The following is a 20,621-nucleotide window of genomic DNA, read 5'->3' as shown; positions in this document are numbered from 1 at the left end:
CTCAGGTCAGGACGACCCCGTAGAGGGTGACGGAGCTGCCAGGAGGGCTCGAGGTGTCCCCGCGGCAGGTGACAGAGCTGCGGTAGCCACCAGGAGGGCTCAGGATGTCCCTGCAGAAGGTGACGGAGCTGCCTGGATGGCTTGAGGTGTCCCCACAGCACGCGACGGAGCTGCAGGAGCCACCAGGAAGGCTCGAGATGTCCCCACGGCAGGTGACCGAGCTGTGGTAGCCACCAAGAAGGGTCAGGATGTCCCCACGGCACGTGACCGAGCTGCAGGAGCCACCAAGAAGGGTCAAGATGTCCCCACGGCACGTGACGGAGCTGTGGTAGCCACCAAGAAGGCTCGAGATGTCCCCACGGCACGTGACGGAGCTGTGGTAGCCACCAAGAAGGCTCGAGATGTCCCCACGGCACGTGACGGAGCTGTGGTAGCCACCAAGAAGGGTCAGGATGTCCCCACGGCACGTGACGGAGCTGTGGTAGCCACCAAGAAGGGTCAGGACGTCCCCACAGCACGTGACCGAGCTGCAGGAGCCACCAAGAAGGGTCAGGACGTCCCCACGGCACGTGACCGAGCCGTGGTAGCCACCAAGAAGGGTCAGGACGTCCCCACGGCAGGTGACGGAGCTGGCTGGACAGCTCGAACCGTCCCCAAGGCAGGTGACGGAGCTGCAGGAGCCACCGGGAGGGCTCAGGATGTCCCCACGGCAGGTGGCCGAGTTGCCACGAGGGGTCAGGATGTCCCCGCGGCGGGCGCCGGAGCCTGGCGAGCCGCAGAGAGGCCCCGCGCGCCTCCGAGGGGACTGCCGCAGCTCGCGGGGCGCTCCGGGCCGTCCCCGCGTGGCGCCCGGGCGGCTCAGCGGGTCCCTGGGGCTGCCGGGACGTCCCCGGGCGGCTTCCGGAGCCGCCGCCGCCGCTCACAACGTCCCCAGGGCCGTCGACGGCGGCGCCGCGGCAGCTCACAACGTCCCGGCGGCGCCGCGGCAGCTCACAACGTCCCGGCGGCAGCTCACAACGTCCCGGCGACGCCGGTGGCAGCTCACAACGTCCCGGCGGCAGCTCACAACGTCCCGGCGGCGCCGGAGCAGCTCACAACGTCCCGGCGGCGCTGGAGCAGCTCACAACGTCCCGGCGGCGCCGGAGCAGCTCACAACGTCCCGGCGGCGCCGGAGCAGCTCACAACGTCCCGGCGGCAGCTCACAACGTCCCGGTGGTGCCGGAGCAGCTCACAACGTCCCGGCGGCAGCTCACAACGTCCCGGCGGCGCCGGAGCAGCTCACAACGTCCTGGCGGCAGCTCACAACGTCCCGGCGGCAGCTCACAACGTCCCGGCGACGCCGGTGGCAGCTCACAACGTCCCGGTGGTGCCAGAGCAACTCAGACTGTCCCGGCGGCAGCTCACAATGTCCCAGCGGCGCCGGAGCAGCTCACAACGTCCCGGCGGCAGCTCACAACGTCCCGGCGGTGCCGGAGCAACTCAGACTGTCCCGGCGGCAGCTCACAACGTCCCGGCAGCAGCTCACAACGTCCCGGCGGTGCCGGAGCAACTCAGACTGTCCCGGCGGCAGCTCACAACGTCCCGGCGGCAGCTCACAACGTCCCGGCGGCGCCGGAGCAGCTCACAACGTCCCGGCGGCAGCTCACAACGTCCCGGCGGCAGCTCACAACGTCCCGGCGGTGCCGGAGCAACTCAGACTGTCCCGGCGGCAGCTCACAACGTCCCGGCAGCAGCTCACAACGTCCCGGCGGTGCCGGAGCAACTCAGACTGTCCCGGCGGCAGCTCACAATGTCCCGGCGGCAGCTCACAACGTCCCGGCGGCGCCGGAGCAGCTCACAACGTCCCGGCGGCGCCGGAGCAGCTCACAACGTCCCGGCGGCAGCTCACAACGTCCCGGCAGCAGCTCACAACGTCCCGGCGGTGCCGGAGCAACTCAGACTGTCCCGGCGGCAGCTCACAATGTCCCGGCGGCAGCTCACAACGTCCCGGCGGCGCCGGAGCAGCTCACAACGTCCCGGCGGCAGCTCACAACGTCCCGGCGGCAGCTCACAACGTCCCGGCGGTGCCGGAGCAGCTCACAACGTCCCGGCGGCGCCGGAGCAGCTCACCACGTCCCGGCGGCAGCTCACAACGTCCCGGCGGCAGCTCACAACGTCCCGGCGGTGCCGGAGCAGCTCACAACGTCCCGGCGGCAGCTCACAATGTCCCGGTGGTGCCGGAGCAGCTCACAACGTCCCGGCGGTGCCGGAGCAGCTCAGATTGTCCCCGTGGCAGCTCACAACGTCCCGGCGACGCCGGTGGCAGCTCACAATGTCCCCGTGGCAGCTCACAACGTCCCCGTGGCAGCTCACAACGTCCCGGCGGTCCTGGTGGCAGCTCGGACCGTCCCGGTGGTGCCGGAGCAGCTCAGATTGTCCCCGTGGCAGCTCACAACGTCCCGGCGGTCCCGGTGGCAGCTCGGACCGTCCCGGTGGTGCCGGAGCAGCCCAGACCGTGCCGGCGGCAGCTCACAATGTCCCGGCGGCGCCGGAGCAGCTCACAACGTCCTGGCGGCAGCTCACAACGTCCCGGCGGTGCCGGAGTAGCTCACAACGTGCCGGCGGCAGCTCAGACCGTCCCCGCGGTGCCGGCGGCAGCTCAGACGGTGCCGGCGGCAGGCGCCGGAGCCTCGGCAGGCGCCGGGGCGGGCTCAGGGGCGGGGGCCGTGGCGGCAGACGCGGATGTGGATGGCGGAGTTGTGGCGGGCGCGGGCCAGGGCGCCGGGGCCGGGGCCGGGGCCGGGCAGGGCCACGGTGGAGGTGCTGGCGTGGAGGCGGAGGGCGCCGGGCGCCGCCGCCTGCAGCTGCAGCGCCAGGTTGATGGCGCGGGTGACGGCCAGCCCCAGGCCGTGCAGGCGGATCTCGGGGCGGGCGCCGGGCGCCAGCAGGCGCTGGCAGCGCCGCAGCTGGGCCCGGAAGTCCGTGCGCATGTTGACGAAGACGTCGGCGCCGGGGGGGGCCCCGGGCGGCGCCGGCGGGGGGCGGGGGGCCGGGCCCCGGCGAGGCCGCGGCGCCTGCGCGGCCCTCGGCTGCGGCTGCGGCTGCGACGCTCCCGCCGGCGCCTCCGACATCCTGCTGCTGCGGGGGGGGGGGGGGGAGATGGGGCGTGAGGGGGCGGCCGGACCCCCGGCGGGGGCGCAGCTGCCCCGGGACCCCCAGTCTGCTCCCTGGGACCCCCAGTCTGCCCCAGGGACCCCCAGTCTGCTCCCGGGACCCCCAAACCACCCCCAGGACCCCCAGTCTGCCCCAAGGTCCCCCAGTCTGCTCCCTGGGACCCCCAGTCTGCTCCCTGGGACCCCCAAACCACCCCCAGGACCCCCAGTCTGCTCCCTGGGACCCCCAAATCACCCCCAGGACCCCCAGTCTGCCCCCAGGACCCCCAGTCTGCTCCCTGGGACCCCCAAACCACCCCCAGGACCCCCAGTCTGCCCCCAGGACCCCCAGTCTGCTCCCTGGGACCCCCAATCCATCCTCAGGACCCCCAGTCTGCTCCCTGGGACCCCCAAACCACCCCCAGGACCCCCAGTCTGCTCCCTGGGACCCCCAATCTGCCCCAGGGACCCCCAGTCTGCCCCCAGGACCCCCAGTCTGCTCCCTAGGACCCCCAAATCACCCCCAGGACCTCCAGTCTGCTCCCTGGGACCCCCAAATCACCCCCAGGACCCCCAGTCTGCCCCCAGGACCCCCAGTCTGCTCCCTGGGACCCCCAAACCACCCCCAGGACCCCCAGTCTGCCCCCAGGGACCCCCAGTCTGCTCCCTGGGACCCCCAAACCACCCCCAGGACCCCCAGTCTGCCCTGAGGGATCCCCACTCTGCCCCCAGGACCCCCAGTCTGATCCCTGGGACCCCCAAACCACCCCCAGGACCCCCAGTCTGCTCCCTAGGACCCCCAAACCACCCCCAGGACCCCCAGTCTGCCCCAAGGACCCCCAGTCTGCTCCCTGGGACCCCCAGTCCACCCCCAGGACCCCCATTCTGCTCCCTGGGACCCCCAAACCAGCCTCAGGACCCCCAAACCACCCCCAGGACCCCCAGTCTGCTCCCTGGGGCCCCCAATCTGCCCTGAGGGACCCCCAGTCTGCCCCAGGGACCCCCAGTCTGCTCCCTGGGACCCCCAATCTGCCCCAGGAACCCCAGTCTGCCCCCAGGACCCCCAGTCTGCTCCCTGGGACCCCCAAACCACCCCCAGGACCCCCAGTCTGCCCCAGGGACCCCCAGTCTGCCCTGAGGGACCCCCACTCTGCCCCCAGGACCCCCAGTCTGCTCCCTGGGACCCCCAATCCACCCCCAGGACCCCCAGTCTGCCCTGAGGGACCCCCACTCTGCCCCCAGGACCCCCAGTCTGAGCCCTGGGACCCCCAATCTGCCCTGAGGGACCCCCACTCTGCCCCAAGGACCCCCAGTCTGCTCCCTGGGACCCCCAGTCTGCTCCCTGGGACCCCCAATCCACCCCCAGGACCCCCAGTCTGCCCTGAGGGCCCCCCAGTCTGCTCCCGGGACCCCCAGTCTGCTCCCTGGGACCCCCAAACCAGCCCCAGGACCCCCAGTCTGATCCCTGGGACCCCCAAACCACCCCCAGGACCCCCAGTCTGCTCCCTGGGACCCCCAATCCACCCCCAGGACCCCCAGTCTGCCCCCAGGGACCGCCAACCCACCCCCAGAGATCTCTCATCTGCTCCTGAGACCCCCAACCCACCCCCAGAGACCTCTCATCTGCCCCCGAGACCCCCAACCTGCCCCAGGGACCCCCAATCCGCCCCTGAGACCCCCAACCTGCCCTCGAGTCTCCTAAGATGCCCTTAAAACCCCCAACCTGCCCTTGGGACCCCCAATCCGCCCTGAGGGACCCCCAAGCCGCTCCCAGGGACCCCCAACCTGCCCCCAGGGACCCCCAAGCCGCCCCCGAGACCCCCAACCTGCCCCCGAGACCCGCAATCCGCCCCCAGAGACCCCTAAGATGCCCTTAAAACCCCCAACCTGCCCTTGGGACCCCCAAGCCGCCCCCCCCGCCCCGCACCTCGGCGCGTCCCCGCCGCCGCCGCCGCTTCCGCTTCCGGGGGCGTGGCCCCGCCGCTGGCCCCGCCCCCCGCCGGACGCCTGGGTCCCTGGGAGCCCGCCGCTGACCCCTGACCCGGCGCTGCGCGCTGACGCCGGCGGTGACGTCACGCCGGAGAAGGGCCCCCCCCCCCCGGTCGCGCGCGCGCGCCGGTGACGCCGCTGCGCCCCCCCCCACCCCCCGCACCGCTCTGGCGTCATCGCGCCCGCGCTGACGTCACGGCCGCCGTCGGAGGGCGGGGCCTGGGCCGGGAGGCGGGCGGGGCGGCGACGTCACGGCGGGGGGCGGGGCGCCCTCCTGCCTTCCGCGCTCCGGCGTCACGTGACGCCGCGCCGCGCCCCCTCCTCCCCCGCGCTCCGGCGTCACGTGACGCCGCGCCCCTCCTCCCCCGCGCTCCCCCGTCACGTGACGCGGAGCGGGGCGGCCATCTTGGTTACAAACACAAACAAGCGGCGAGGCGGCGGCGGCGGCGGCGGCGGCAGCGGCGCGAGACCCGGAGCCCCCCCCGCCCCCCCGCCCCCCGCGGCCCGGCCCCGCCCCGCCCCGCCGCCCCGGCCCCGCCCACCCCGGCCGCCGGTAAGGGGGGGGCGGGGGGCGCGGGAGCGGGGCGGGACGGGACGGGCCCCGTCGCCATGGAGACCCCGGATTCCCCCCTCCCCCTCCCGGGCCCCGTCGCCGCGGAGACCCCTCGGGGCCCCGCCCCCCCGTCGCTATGGAGACCCCCCCACCCGGCCCGTTGCCATGGGGAGCCCCCCCCCGCCCAGGCCCGTTGCTATGATGACTTTAGAGCCCCCCCCCGGCCTGTCGCCATGGAGACCCCGGTGCCGCCCCCCTCCAGGCCTGTTGTTACGGTGGCTCTACAGCCCCCGGCCCGGCCCGTTGCCATGGTGACTCTAGAACCCCCCCCCGCCCCCCTTCACGCCGCCTGTTGCCATGGAGACTCTAGAACCGCCCCCTTTTTGGGCCCTGGCCGCGGAGGCTCTAGAACCCCCTCGGCGCCCCGCCCCCTCGTCCGTCTCCGTGGTGACTCTGGAACCCCCCCACGGTCTCCATGGAGACGCTAGAGCACCCCCACCTGTCGCCATGATGACCTTAGACCCCCCGTTTCCATGGAGACTCTGGAACCCCCCCGCAGCCGTTGCCATGGAGGCGCCCCCCCAGCCCGCCGCTGCCCTTGGGCCTGTCGCCACGGCGGCTCGAGAGACCCCCCCGGTTGCCATGGTGACTCTGGGTCAACCCCCCCCCCCGCATCCCCATGGCGACCCCTGGGTCGTGACCCCCAACACCCCCCTCCCCCCCCCACGGAGAACCCAGGCGTCCGGGACGGGGAGGTGGGAGTGCGGGGCTTGGAGCAAGCCTGGACGCCTGGGTCCCCCCCCCGGACGCCTCGGCCCCCCCGGACGCCTGGGTCCCCTGTCCCGGACGCCTGGGCCCCCCCGGACGCCTGGGTCCCCCCCCCGGACGCCTGGGTCCCCTGTCCCGGACGCCTGGGCCCCCCCGGACGCCTGGGTCCCCTGTCCCGGACGCCTGGGCCCCCCCGGACGCCTGGGTCCCTCCCGCAGGTGCCGCCGGAGCCCGGTGCCGGGTCCCTGCCCCCCGCGGAGCCCCGGTGCCCCCGGCCGGGCCGGAGCCGCCTCGGGGTGAGCCTGGGGGGGCCGGTTGGGGGTCCCGGGGCAGTTGGGGGTCCCAAGGGGGTCGTGGCGTAGTCAGGGGGCACTCGGGGGGGTCGCGGAGTAGTTGGGGGGCAGTTGGGGGGTTCCAGGGGCAGTTGGGGGGGTCTAGGGGTAGTTGCAGGGCAGTCGGGGGGTCCCAGGGCAGTCGGGGGGGGCTCAGGGTAGTTGGGGGGCGGTCAGGGGGTCCCGGGGGTGGTCGGGGGGGTCCCGGGCTCCCGCCGACCCCCTCGCCTCCCCCCAGGGCCGTGCAGGAGCCGATCGAGACCCCGGCGATGGCGGCCGAAACGCTCAACTTCGGGCCGGAGTGGTGAGTGCGGGACGGGGACAGGGGAGGGGGACGGGGTGGGGAGGGGGACGGGGACAGGGGAGGGGGACGGGGTGGGGAGGGGGACGGGAGGGGGACGGGGACGGGACGGGGACGGGGACGGGACGGGACGGGGACGGGAGGGAGGCGGCGCTTGGGGCAGCCGTGGGGCCGGGGGGACACTCGGGGCTGCGTGGGGCGCGGGTGCCGCCGTGGGGCAGGCGGTGACGGGGGTCCCGCCGTGGAGGGGGTGCGGCCGTGGGGTGCGGGTGCGGCCGTGGGGGGGTCCCGCTGTGGGTGGGGGGGGTGCGGCCATGGGGGGGTCCCGCCGTGGGGCAGGCGGTGACGGGGTGCGGCCATGGGGGGGGGTCCCACCGTGGGGGGTCCCGCCGTGGGGAGGTGCGGCCATGGGGGGGTCCCGCCGTGGGGGTCCCGCCGTGGGGCAGGCGGTGACGGGGTGCGGCCGTGGGGGGGGTCCCGCCGTGGGGGGGTGCGGCCGTGGGGGGTCCCGCCGTGGGGGTCCCGCCGTGGGGCAGGCGGTGACGGGGTGCGGCCGTGGGGGGGGTCCCGCCGTGGGGGGGTGCGGCCGTGGGGGGTCCCGCCGTGGGGGTCCCGCCGTGGGGCAGGCGGTGACGGGGTGCGGCCGTGGGGGGGGTCCCGCCGTGGGGAGGTGCGGCCGTGGGGGGGTCCCGCCGTGGGGGGGTGCGGCCGTGGGGGTCCCGCCGTGGGGCAGGCGGTGACGGGGTGCGGCAGGCTGCGGGCGCTGGCGGGGGGGGGCCCGGCCTCGCCGCCGCCCTCCCCGGCGCCCCCCCCCCGGCGGGCCGAGCACCGCTACGGGCGCGAGGAGATGCTGGCGCTCTACGTCCAGGGCAGCAAGGTGGGCGCCCGCGGGGGGGTCCCGTCACCCTCCGGGGGGGGGTCCCGTCACCCCAGGGGGCAGCCGGGGGGTCCTGTCACCCCTGAGGGTGGTTTGGGGGGGTCCCGTCACCGCAGGGGGCAGTTTGGGGGGGTCCCGTCACCCTTGAGGGCAATTTAGGGGGGTCCTGTCACCCCAGGGCGCAGTTTGGGGGGGTCCTGTCACCCTTGAGGGCAGTTTGGGGGGGTCCCGTCACCCCAGGGGGCAGTTTGGGGGGGTCCTGTCACCCTGGGGGCGGTTTGGGGGGGATCCCGTCACCCCAGCGGGCGGTTTGGGGGGGTCCTGTCACCCTTGAGGGCAGTTTGGGGGGGGTCCCGTCACCCCAGGGGGCGGTTTGGGGGCAGTTTGGGGGGGTCCGGCTGACCTGGGGGCGGTTTGGGGGGGTCCCGTCACCCCGGGGGCGGTTTGGGGGCAGTTTGGGGGGGTCCGGCTGACCTGGGGGCGGTTTGGGGGGGTCCCGTCACCCCGGGGGCGGTTTGGGGGCGGTTTGGGGGGGTCCTGTCACCCTTGAGGGCAGTTTGGGGGGGGTCCCGTCACCCCAGGGGGCGGTTTGGGGGCGGTTTGGGGGGGTCCGGCTGACCTGGGGGCGGTTTGGGGGGGGTCCCGTCACCCCGGGGGCGGTTTGGGGGCGGTTTGGGGGGGTCCGGCTGACCTGGGGGCGGTTTGGGGGGGTCCCGTCACCCCGGGGGCGGTTTGGGGGCTGCTGCTGTCCCTGCGGGCGGTTGGGGGGGTCCGACTGACCCGGGGGCGGCAGGGGGCGGCCGGGTCGCCCCCCCCCCCCCGTGTCCCCCCCCCACATGCCCCCCCCGTGCCCCCCCGCAGGCGCCGGAGGAGATGCGGGAGCGGGAGTTGGGCGCCATCGCCCAGGAGGAGCCGCTGCCGCCGCTGGCCCTGCTGCCCCTCACCGAGGAGGAGCAGGTGGGGGGGACCCACGGCGGGGGGGGGCGCGATCCCCCCGGGGGGGGTCAATGCACCGGGGAGGGGGGGGGGCGCGATCCCCCCGGCACCGCCCTGCCCCCATGGGTGCTGGGGCCGTCGCTGGCTCTCGGGGCGCCGTGGGGTGGTCGCCCCCCCCCGGGCAGTTCCCCCCCCCCCCCAAACTGGAGTAGTTTATGTCCCCCACACTGAAGCCGGCCCCCCCTGAACAACCCCCCCCCCACCAGGGCAGCCCCCCCACCCCGGGGCAGCCCCCCCCCACCAGGGTAGTCGCCCCCCCCCACCCCGGGGCAGCCCCCCCCCACCAGGGTAGTCGCCCCCCTGCATTGGGGCAGCCCCCCCCACCAGGGTAGTTGCCCCCCCCCACATTGGGGCAGCCCCCCCACCCCCCACCAGGGCAGCCCCCCCCCCCCGGGGCAGCCCCCCCCCACATTGGGGCAGCCCCCCCCACCAGGGTAGTCGCCCCCCCCACATTGGGGCAGCCCCCCCACGCCCCACCAGGGCAGCCCCCCCCACCAGGGTAGTCGCCCCCCCCCCCACATTGGGGCAGCCCCCCCACCAGGGTAGTCGCCCCCCCCCACATTGGGGCAGCCCCCCCCCCACCAGGGTAGTTGCCCCCCCCGCATTGGGGCACCCCCCCTACCAGGGTAGTTGCCCCCCCACACATTGGGGCAGCCCCCCCACCAGGGCAGCCCCCCCCCCGGGGGCAGCCCCCCCCCCCACATTGGGGCAGCCCCTCCCACCAGGGTAGTTACCCCCCCCCCCATTGGGCAGCCCCCCCCACCAGGGTAGTCGCCCCCCCCACATTGGGGCAGCCCCCCCCACCAGGGTAGTCGCCCCCCCGCATTGGGGCAGCCCCCCCCACCAGGCTAGTCGCCCCCCCCACCCCGGGGCAGCCCCCCCCACCAGGCTAGTCGCCCCCCCGCATTGGGGCAGCCCCCCCCCCGGGTAGTTGCCCCCTCCCACATTGGGGCAGCCCCCCCCGGGGCAGCCCCCCCCCCAGGGTAGTCGCCCCCCCCACATTGGGGCAGCCCCCCGCATTGGGGCAGCCCCCCCCCCAGGGTAGTCGCCCCCCCCACTTTGGGGCAGCCCCCCCCCGGGGCAGCCCCCCCCCCAGGGTAGTCGCCCCCCCCGCATTGGGGCAGCCCCCCCCCCGGGCAGCCCCCCCGCAGCACTGACCCCCCCCCCCCCCCCAGAGGACCTTCTCGCTGTCGGTGAACAGCGCGGCCGTGCTGCGCCTGGCCGGCAAGGCCGGGGGGGGGGCCGCCGCCATCGGCCCCCGGGGCCGCCCCAGCGCCCGCAGCCGAGGTAGGAGCGGGCCTGGGTGCCCCCCCGCGCCCCCCCCCGCGCCCCCCCGCGTCCCCCCGGGTCCCCCTCTGCGTCCCCCTGCACCCCCCCGGGTCCCCAGGGTCCCCCCGCGTCCCCCCGGGTCCCCCTGCGTCCCCCTGCACCCCCCCGGGTCCCCAGGGTCCCCCCGGGTCCCCCCCGGGTCCCCCCTGCACCCCCCCAGGTGCCCCTGCACCCCCCCGTGTCCCCCACGCGCCCCCCCGGGTCCCCCCCGGGTACCCCCACACCCCCCCCGTGTCCCCCTGCTCCCCCTGGGTTCCCCCGGGCCCCCCCGGGTACCCCCACGTCCCCCTGGGTAGCCCCGTGTCCCCCCACGCGCCCCCCCAGGTCCCCTCGGGGTCCCCCCCCGTGCCCCCCTGCATCCCCCTCGCGTCCCCCGGGCCCCCCGGGTCCCTCTGTGTCCCCCCACAGCCCCCCGCAGCCCCCACCTCCCCGCGTCCCCCCCCCCGCGCCCCCCCGGGTCCCTCTGTGTCCCCCCACCGTGTGCCCCCGCCCCCCCGCGCCCCCCCGGGTCCCTCCACGCCCCCCCCACCGTGTGCCCCCGCCCCCCCGCGCCCCCCCGCACCCCCCCGGGTCCCTCCACGCCCCCCCCCCACCGTGTGCCCCCCCCCCCCGGGCCGTGCGGGCCGGCCGGGGGGGCAGCGGTGCCGGGGCCGCCGCAGGCCGGGGCCGGGCCGAGGGGGGCTTCTACCCGCGCGGGGCGGAGGAGGCCGAGGGGGCGTTCGCCCGCGGCCCCCCGCGACGTCCACCGCAGCCAGAGCTGGGACGACAGGTCCGGCCGGGGGGGGGGGGGGGGGTGCGGGGGGGTGCGGGTCACGGCGGGGGGGAGTTGGGGGTCACTGCGGGGGGGAGTTGGGGGCCACTGGGGGGGCTGGGGGGGCTGGGGGTCAGCGGGGGGGGAATTGGGGGTCACTGGGGGGGAGTTGGGGGTCACTGCAGGGGGTGGGGGGTCAGTGGGGGGGAGTTGGGGGTCACTGGGGGGGAGTTGGGGGTCACTGCAGGGGGTGGGGGGTCAGTGGGGGGAGTTGGGGGTCACTGGGGGGGAGTTGGGGGTCACTGCAGGGGGTGGGGGGTCAGTGGGGGGGGAGTTGGGGGTCACTGGGGGTCACGGCGGGGGGCTGGGGGTCACTGTGGGGGGAGTTGGGGGCCACTAGGGGGGCTGGGGGGGGCTGGGGGTCAGCGGGGGGGCAGTTGGGGGTCACTGGGGGGGAGTTGGGGGTCACTGCAGGGGGTGGGGGGTCAGTGGGGGGGAGTTGGGGGTCACTGGGGGTCACTGCGGGGGGTGGGGGGTCACTGGGGGGGTGTTGGGGGTCAGCGGGGGGGCGGGGGGGTCAGCGGGGGGGAGTTGGGGGTCACTGGGAGGAGTTGGGGGTCACTGGGGGGGAGCTTGGGGGGGCCAGGGGGAGACTTGGGGGTCACTGGAGGGGAGTTGGGGGTCAGCAGGGGGGTGGGGGGGAGTTGGGGGTCACTGGGGGGAGTTGGGGGTCAGCAGGGGGGCGGGGGGGGAGTTGGGGGTCACTGGGGGGGAGTTGGGGGTCAGCAGGGGGCGGGGGGGGCCGGGGGGGAGTTGGGGGTCACTGGGGGGGAGTTGGGGGTCAGCAGGGGGCCGGGGGGGGCCGGGGGGCCGCCAGGCGCTGACGCCGGTGCCGGGGGCGCAGAGGGGAGCGACGCTTCGAGAAGCCGCTGCGGCGCGACGCAGGTGAGGGGCCGGGGGGGCCGGGGGGGGCAGCGCGTGACCCCCGTGTCCCCCCCCAGGACGGGGCCCCCCCGAGGAGGGGTCTGGGGGTCTGGGGGGGGGCAGCGCGTGACCCCCGTGTCCCCCCCCAGGACGGGGCCCCCCCGAGGAGGGGTCTGGGGGTCTGGGGGGGGGCAGCGCGTGACCCCCGTGTCCCCCCCAGGACGGGGCCCCCCCGAGGAGGGGTCTGGGGGGGCAGCGCGTGACCCCCGTGTCCCCCCCCCCCAGGACGGGGCCCCCCCGAGGAGGGGTCTGGGGGGGGCAGCGCGTGACCCCCGTGTCCCCCCCCCCCAGGACGGGGCCCCCCCGAGGAGGGGTCTGGGGGGGGCAGCGCGTGACCCCCCGTGTCCCCCCCCCAGGACGGGGCCCCCCCCGAGGAGGGGGCCGGGGGGGCCGGGGGGCGCCGGGAGGCGGCGCGCTCGGACAGCACCAACTGGCGGGCGCTGCGGGAGGAGCCGGGCGCCGGCGGGGGGGCGACGGGGGGGGGGCCGGGGGCCGCCCGGCGGGGGGCAGCTGGCGCCCGGCGCCCCCCCGGCCGCCCCCCCCCGCGACCGGGACCGCGAGGGCGAGCGCTGGCGCCCCACCAGCCCCGGTGAGCGGGGGGCCGGGGGGGCAGGGGGCGTCCCAAGGGTGCTCCGGGGGGGGGACGCGGGGGGGGGGGGCGAGAGCGAGGGCGTCCCGTGGGTGGCGGAGGGGGTGACGGACGGGGGTGTCCCAAGGGTGCTCCGGGGGGGGACGCGGGGGGGGGGGGGCGAGAGCGAGGGCGTCCCGTGGGTGGCGGAGGGGGTGACGGACGGGGGTGTCCCAAGGGTGCTCCGGGGGGGGACGCGGGGGGGGGGGCGAGAGCGAGGGCGTCCCGTGGGTGGCGGAGGGGGTGACGGACGGGGGCGTCCCAAGGGTGCTCCGGGGGGGGACGCGGGGGGGGGGCGAGAGCGAGGGCGTCCCGTGGGTGGCAGAGGGGGTGACGGACGGGGGTGTCCCAAGGGCGCCCGGGGCGGGACGCGGGGGGGCCCGGGGGGCGGTGGCCGGGGAGGGGGCCGCCGGTGACGGTGACGGTGACGGTGACGGTGACGCCGCCGGCAGAGGGTCCGCGCTGGCGGGAGGCCGGGACGGGCGGCGGCGGACGCGTGCCACCACCGCCACCGCCGCCACCACCGCCGCTGCCACCACCACCACCGCTGCCGCCGGTACCGCCGCCGCGGCCGAGGAGCGGGCCGGGCTGCCCGAGTGGTGCCTCGAGGACGAGGACGAGGACGAGGAGATGGGCACCTTCGACGCCTCCGGCGCCTTCCCTGCCCCTCAAGGTACCGGCGTCCGGGGGGCCCAGGCGTCCGGGGGGCCCAGGCGTCCGGGGGGGCCAGGCGTCCAGGGGGGAGCTCAGGGGTGTCTGGGGGGGCCCAGGCGTCCAGAGAGGCCGGGTGCCGGGGGGGGTCTGGTGTCCAGGAGGAGCTCAGAGTGTCTGGGGGGGACCCAGGTGTCCGGGGGGCCCAGGCGTCCAGGGGGGCCCAGGTGTCCAGGGGGTTCTGGTGTCCAGGGGGAGCTCAGGGTGTTTGGGGGGGCCCAGGCGTCCGGGGGCCCAGGCGTCCAGGGGGTTCTGGTGTCCGGGGGGAGCTCAGGGTGTTTGGGGGGGGCCCAGGCGTCCGGGGGGCCCAGGCGTCCAGGGGGTTCTGGTGTCCGGGGGGAGCTCAGGGTGTTTGGGGGGGGGCCCCAGGTGTCCGGGGGGCCCAGGTGTCCAGGGGGTTCTGGTGTCCGGGGGGAGCTCAGGGTGTTTGGGGGGGGCCCAGGCGTCCGGGGGGCCCAGGCATCCAGGGCAGCCTGGTGTCTTGGGGGGGGGCTCAAGGTGTCTGGGGTGTCCCAGGTGTCCGAGGGGGCCCAGGTGTCCAAGAGGGACCGAGGTGTCTGGGGGGGGGGGCCCAGGTGTCGAGGGGGGGCCCTGGGTGTTTGGGGGGCCCAGGCGTCCGGGAGGGGCCCAGGTGTTCAGGAGGGGCCCAGGCGTCCGGGGCCGAGGGCAGCGGAGGGGACGCGCACCCGGGTCGGGCAGGGACGAAACAGGAGCAGTTGGGGCCGCACCGGGGGGCCGGGGGGCCGGGGGGGGCGTGGGGCTGGGGGGGCGTGGGGTCGGGGGGGGCCGGGGGGGCGTGGGGCTGGGGGCCGTGGGGCAGCGGTGCCGCCTGCGCAGAAGGGCCCACGGGAGCCCATCGCCGAGGGGGGGGCCGCCCCCGCCCCCCCCCGCCCGGGACCCCCCCCGCCGCCCGGGGCCCCCCCCGCCGAGCCCCCCGAGGAGGAGGAGCCGCCCGGGGACGCCGGGGCCCCCGCTGCCGCCGCCCCCCCGCTGCTGAGGACCCCCCGGGCCCCCCCGCAGGTACCACTGGGGACCCAGGGGTCCGGGTGCCCCCCCACTCACCCCGCTCCCCCCCCCAGGGGACCCAGGCGTCCGGGCGCCCCCCCACTCACCCCGCTCTCCCCCCCCCCAGGGGACCCAGGCGTCCGGGCGCCCTCCACTCACCCCGCTCTTCCCCCCCCCCCAGGGGACCCAGGCGTCCGGGCGCCCCACCCACTCACCCCGCTCTCCCCCCCCCCCCCAGGGGACCCAGGCGTCCGGGCGCCCCCCCACTCACCCTGCTCTCCCCCCCCCCAGGGGACCCAGGCATCCGGGCGCCCCCCCACTCACCCCGCTCTCCCCCCCCCCCAGGGGACCCAGGCGTCCGGGCGCCCCCCCACTCACCCCGTTCTCCACCCCCCCCAGGGGACCCAGGCGTCCGGGCGCCCCCCCCACTCACCCCGCTCTCCCCCCCCACCCAGGGGACCCAGGCGTCCGGGCGCCCCCCCACTCACCCCGCTCTCCCCCCCCCAGGGGACCCAGGCGTCCGGGCGGGCGACGCGGAGGACGACGAGGGGCTGCGGCGCCTGCAGCAGGTGAGGGCCGGGGGGGGGGGCGCCGGGGCCGCCGGCCCCCCTGACCCCCCCGCCGCCCCCCAGGAGGCCGAGAAGCTGGTGGCGTCGCTGCAGGAGGCGTCGCTGGAGGACGAGGCCTTCGGGGGGGGCCCCGGCCCGGCCCCGGGGGGGGGCGCGCCGCCCCGGCCCCCCCCGCGCCCCCCACCCCGCCGCCCCCCTGCCCCTGGCCCACGAGGCCGCGCGCAAGTGGTTCTACCGCGACCCCCAGGGCCACGTGCAGGGTGAGACCCCCCCGGCACCCCCCCCAGGACCCCCCCCAGCACCCCCCCAGCACCCCCCCCATGACTCCCCAGGACCCCCAGCCCCCCCCAGCACCCCCAGACCACTCCCGGCACCCGCTTGGGACCCCCCCAGCACCCCCAGACCCCTCCACCACCCCCAGACCCCCCCTGGGGACCCCCCTGGGACCCCCAGTCCCCTCCAGCACCCCCCCAACATCCCCCTGGGAGCCCCCCAGGACCCCCCTGCACCCCCCCAACAGCCTCTGGGACCCCCCGTCAGGGACCCCCTGGTGACTCAACCCCCCCGGACCCCCCGGGACCCCCCAGGACCCCCCTGCACCCCCCAGCAGCCTCTGGGACCCCCGTCAGGGACCCCCTGGTGACTCCAACCCCCCTGGACCCCCCAGGACCCCCCCTGCACCCCCTGCACCCCCCAACAGCCTCTGGGACCCCCCGTCAGGAACCCCCTGGTGACTCCAACACCCCCCGGACCCCCCCGGGAGCCCCCCAGGACCCCCCTGCACCCCCAACAGCCTCTGGGACCCCCCGTCAGGAACCCCCTGGTGACTCCAACGCCCCCCGGACCCCCCCGGGAGCCCCCCAGACCCCCCTGCACCCCCCAACAGCCTCTGGGACCCCCCTCAGGGACCCCAACCCCCCCGGAACCCCCCCAACACCCCCCCCCGGTCGCCCCAGCACCCTCCCGGGCATCCCACCGCCCCCGCCGGGCTCCCCGTGAGCCCCCCCGGCCCCCAGCAGCCCTGGGAAGCCCCGAGCCCCCCCCGAGCCCCCCGGCCCCCCCTGAGCGCCCCCCCCCCCCCCCGCAGGCCCTTCGGGCCGCAGGAGATGGCCGAGTGGTTCCAGGCCGGCTACTTCCCCATGGCGCTGCTGGTCAAGCGGGGCTGCGACGAGGCCTTCCAGCCCCTGGGCGACGTCATCAAGATGTGGGGGCGCGTGCCCTTGCCCCCGGGCCCTCGCCGCCCCCCCTGCCGGTGAGCCCCCTGCACTGCCCCCCCGCGCCCCCCGGGACCCCCCGGGACCCCCCGGGACCCCCCCACCCCGCCCCGGAACCGCCACGGCCCCCGGGGGCACCCGCCGGCCCCCGGGGATCCCGAAATCCCGGCCGCCCTTCGCCCCCGGGCCCTCGCCGCCCCCCTGCCGGTGAGCGCCCCGCACTGCCCCCCCCGCGCCCCCCCGGGCCCCCCGGGACCCCCCCGGGACCCCCCGGCCTGGAACCGCCACGGCCCCCGGGAGCACCCGCCGGCCCCCGGGGATCCCGAAATCCCGGCCGCCCTTCGCCCCCGGGCCCTCGCCGCCCCCCCTGCCGGTGAGCGCCCCGCACTGCCCCCCCCGGGCCCCCCCGGGACCCCCGGGACCCCCCGGGACCCCCCCGGCCCGCCCCGGAACCGCCACGGCCCCCGGGAGCACCCGCCGGCCCCCGGGGATCCCGAAATCCCGGCCGCCCTTCGCCCCCGGGCCCTCGCCGCCCCCCCTGCCGGGAGCGCCCCGCACTGCCCCCCCCGCGCCCCCCCGGCCCCCCGGGACCCCCCGGGACCCCCCCGGCCTGGAACCGCCACGGCCCCCGGGAGCACCCCGCCGGCCCCCGGGGATCCCGAAATCCCCGGCCGCCCTTCGCCCCCGGGCCCTCGCCGCCCCCCCTGCGGTGAGCGCCCCCGCGCTGCCCCCCCCGGGCCCCCCGCGCCCCCCCGGGACCCCCCGGGACCCCCCCGGCCCGGAACCGCCACGGCCCCCGGGAGCACCCGCCGGCCCCCGGGGATCCCGAAATCCCGGCCGCCCTTCGCCCCCGGGCCCTCGCCGCCCCCCTGCCGGTGAGCGCCCCGCACTGCCCCCCGCGCCCCCCCGGGACCCCCCGCGCCCCCCGGGACCCCCCCGGCCCGCCCCGGAACCGCCACGGCCCCCGGGAGCACCCGCCGGCCCCCGGGGATCCCGAAATCCCGGCCGCCCTTCGCCCCCGGGCCCTCGCCGCCCCCCCTGCCGGTGAGCGCCCCGCACTGCCCCCCCGCGCCCCCCCGGGACCCCCCGGCCCGCCCCGGAACCGCCACGGCCCCCGGGAGCACCCGCCGGCCCCCGGGGATCCCGAAATCCCGGCCGCCCTTCGCCCCCGGGCCCTCGCCGCCCCCCCGCCGGTGAGCGCCCCGCACTGCCCCCCCGGACCCCCCCGGGACCCCCCTGACCCCCGGGACCCCCCCAGGGCCCCCTGGACCAGGAGCGGCTCCAGAAGCAGCAGGAGCTGGCGGCGGCGGCGGCTCTCTACCAGCAGCTCCAGCACCAGCAGTTCCTGCAGCTCCTCGGCAGGTAGGCCGCGCGCCGGGGCCCCTCGCCCGGACGCCGGGGCCCGCCCGGACGCCGGGGCCCCCCGCTGAGCCCTCGCCGTCCCCAGGCCGCCGCTGGCCCCTGCCCCGTGGCCCCCAAGGCGCCCGCCGGGGACCTGACGCCGCAGCAGCTGGCCGCCTTCCTGCAGCAGCTGCAGGGCCTGAAACCCAGGTGAGCGCCCGGACGCCGGGGCCCGGCCCCGCGCCCCTCGGCCCCCCGGACGCCCGGGTCCCTCGCTGATGCCCCTCGGCCCCCCCGGACGCCTGGGTCCCTCGCTGACGCCCTCGGCCCCCCGGACGCCCGGGTCCCTGTCTGACGCCCCTGGGTCCCCCGGACGCCCGGGTCCCTCGCTGACGCCCCTCGCTCCCCCGGACGCCCGGGTCCCTCGCTGACGCCCCTCGGCCCCCCCGGACGCCTGGGTCCCTGTCTGACGCCCCTGGGTCCCCCCGGACGCCCGGGTCCCTCGCTGACGCCCCTCGGCCCCCCCGGACGCCCGGTCCCTCGCTGACGCCCCTCGGCCCCCCCGGACGCCTGGGTCCCTCGCTGACGCTCCTCGGTCCCCCCGGACGCCTGGGTCCCTGTCTGACGCCCCTCGGTCCCCCCGGACGCCCGGGTCCCTCGCTGACGCCCCTGGGTCCCCCCGGACGCCCGGGTCCCTCGCTGACGCCCCTCGCTCCCCCGGACGCCTGGGTCCCTGTCTGACGCCCCTCGCTCCCCCGGACGCCTGGGTCCCTCGCTGACGCCCCTGGGTCCCCCCCGGACGCCTGGGTCCCTGTCTGACGCCCCTCGGTCCCCCCGAACGCCCGGGTCCCTCGCTGACGCCCCTGGGTCCCCCCGGACGCCCGGGTCCCTCGCTGACGCCCCTCGGCCCCCCCGGACCCCCGGGTCCCTCGCTGACGCCCCTCGGCCCCCCCGGACGCCCGGGTCCCTCGCTGACGCCCCTCGGCCCCCCCGGACGCCCGGGTCCCTCGCTGACGCTCCTCGGCCCCCCCGAACGCCTGGGTCCCTCGCTGACGCTCCTCGGCCCCCCCGGACCCCCGGGTCCCTCGCTGACGCCCCTCGGCCCCCCCCGGACCCCCGGGTCCCTCGCTGACGCCCCTCGCTCCCCCGGACGCCCGGGTCCCTCACTGACGCTCCTCGGCCCCCCCGGACGCCTGGGTCCTTCCCTGACACTTGGGTCCCTTTGGACGCCTGGGTTCCGCCCCCCCCCCCCCGGACGCCGGGGCCCCCCGGACGCCTGGGCCCCGCTGAGCCGCCGCACCCGCAGGCCGGGGGAGCCGAACCTGCTGCGGTCGCTGTCGCTGCCGGACGCCGGGGCCCTCTGGGACGCTCCTACCTCGAGCTCGCAGCCCCCCGGTGAGGGGGGCAGTGCTGTGGGGCAGGAGGGGGCGCGGGGGGGCACCGGGAGGTGCTGAGGGGCATGGGGGGCACTGTGGGGTCCGGGGGGGCACCGGGGGGGGCACCGGGGGGTCCGGGGGGGGCACCGGGAGGTGCCGTGGGGCATGGGGGGCACTGTGGGGTCCCGGGGGGGCACCATGGGGCACGGGGGGGCACGGGGGGGGCACCGGGAGGTGTCGTGGGGCATGGGGGGCACTGTGGGGTCCGGGGGGGCACCGTGGGGCACGGGGGGGGCACGGGGGGGGCACCGGGAGGTGTCGTGGGGCATGGGGGGCACTGTGGGGTCCGGGGGGGCACCGGGGGGGCGGGGGGGCGGCGGGGGGCGCTGATGGGGCGCCGGGGGCGCGCAGGCCCCACTGAGGCCCCCCCCGCGCAGGCGGCCAGGCCGCGCTCTGGGAGCTGCCGCTCGGCTCCCCGCCCCTCCTGGAGCAGCTGCAGCTGCAGCACAAGGTGAGCGGCCCCCCCGGACGCTTGGGCCCCCCGGACGCCTGGGCCCCCCGGATGCCTGGGCCCCCCGGGCCGAGCCAATCCCTGAACCGGGCTCCTTCGCCGCCCCGGACGCCGGGGTCCCTGCTGCGCCTGGGTCCCCCCCCCCGGGCGGACGCCGTGTCCCCCCCAGCCCGGATGCCTGGGTCCCCCCCCCCCCGCAGGACGCCGGGTCCCCCCCCAGCCCGGATGCCTGGGTCCTCCCCCCGGCCGGACGCCGGGTCCCCCCCTGCTGGAGACCGTATCCCCCCCCCGCCTGGACACCTGGGTCCCCCCCCCCGGGCGGACACCGTGTCCCCCCCCCGCCGGACACCTGGGTCCCCCCACGCCGTGTCCCCCCCGGGCGGACGCCGTGTCCCCCCCCCGCCGGACACCTGGGTCCCCCCACGCCGTGTCCCCCCCCGGCCGGACGCCGTGTCCCCCCCTGCCGGACGCCGTGTCCCCCCCGGGCGGACGCCGTGTCCCCCCCGGGCGGGCGCTGACGGGCGGCGGCAGGAGCGGCGCGAGGCCGAGCTGCGGGCCAGGCGCGAGGAGCAGCAGCAGCAGCAGCAGCAGCAGCAGCAGCAGCAGCAGCAGCGCAAGCGGCGCCAGGAGAAGCGGCGCCAGGAGGAGGAGCTCTTCTGGCGCAAGCAGGTCGGGGGGGTCCTGGGGGGGTCTCGGGGCCCGGGGGGGGACCCTGGGGGTCTCTGGGGGTCCTGGGGGGGTCCTCTGGGGGTTCCTGTGGGTCTGGGAGGGGTCTCTGGGGGGGTCTTGGGGGGTCTGTGCGAGGCTGGGGGGTCTCTGGGGCTCTAGGGGTCCCTGGGGGGTGTCTAGGGGGCTGGGGGTCCCGGGGGGGTCTTGGGGGCTCTAGGGGGTCCCTAGGGGGGTCCCTAGGGGGGTGTCTGGGGTCTCTAGGGGGTCCCTAGCGGGTGTCTAGGGGGCTGGGGGGTCCCGGGGGGGTCTTGGGGGTCCCTAGGGGGGTCCCTAGGGGGGTGTCTGGGGTCTCTAGGGGGTGTCTAGGGGCTGGGGGGTCCCGGGGGGGTCTTGGGGGGCTCTAGGGGGTCCCTAGGGGGGTCCCTAGGGGGGTGTCTGGGGTCTCTAGGGGGTCCCTAGGGGGGTGTCTAGGGGGCTGGGGGGCCCCGGGGGGCCGCGGGGCGTCCGTGGGGCAGACCCCCGCCTCCCGCCCGCAGTGCCGGCAGCAGGAGCTGCTGAAGCTGCTGCAGCAGAGCGGGGGGCCGGG

The 20,621-nt window shown here is 78.4% G+C and overlaps 2 protein-coding genes across 2 annotated transcripts; one reads left to right on the top strand and one right to left on the bottom strand.

The window, feature by feature from the left end:
* Nucleotides 1-2,690: 2,690 nt before the first annotated feature.
* Nucleotides 2,691-3,110, bottom strand: POP7 (POP7 homolog, ribonuclease P/MRP subunit). The gene has a single exon (XM_068929272.1). It carries the CDS (start codon nucleotides 3,108-3,110, stop codon nucleotides 2,691-2,693), a length of 420 nt encoding a protein of 139 aa, XP_068785373.1.
* A 3,547-nt stretch (nucleotides 3,111-6,657) lies between these two features.
* Nucleotides 6,658-20,615, top strand: GIGYF1 (GRB10 interacting GYF protein 1; the record flags this gene model as incomplete). The annotated part of the gene is given in 23 exon segments (XM_068929279.1): nucleotides 6,658-6,737; nucleotides 7,012-7,077; nucleotides 7,828-7,951; nucleotides 8,813-8,908; nucleotides 10,123-10,234; nucleotides 10,936-11,003; nucleotides 11,005-11,045; nucleotides 11,932-12,193; nucleotides 12,368-12,600; nucleotides 13,092-13,354; nucleotides 14,188-14,370; nucleotides 14,863-14,924; nucleotides 14,988-15,050; nucleotides 15,052-15,184; nucleotides 16,011-16,146; nucleotides 16,481-16,511; nucleotides 17,397-17,500; nucleotides 17,586-17,623; nucleotides 17,626-17,689; nucleotides 18,786-18,874; nucleotides 19,293-19,366; nucleotides 19,898-20,035; nucleotides 20,572-20,615. Coding segments are annotated over 22 exon segments (2,393 nt in total), but the record flags the coding sequence as incomplete, so codon positions are not given.
* Between the last annotated feature and the right edge of the window lie 6 nt (nucleotides 20,616-20,621).

This window comes from Struthio camelus, unplaced genomic scaffold (assembly GCF_040807025.1).
Source record: "Struthio camelus isolate bStrCam1 unplaced genomic scaffold, bStrCam1.hap1 HAP1_SCAFFOLD_139, whole genome shotgun sequence".
Lineage (NCBI taxonomy): Eukaryota > Metazoa > Chordata > Aves > Struthioniformes > Struthionidae > Struthio > Struthio camelus.
This window is presented reverse-complemented; position numbering and strand designations above follow the sequence as displayed.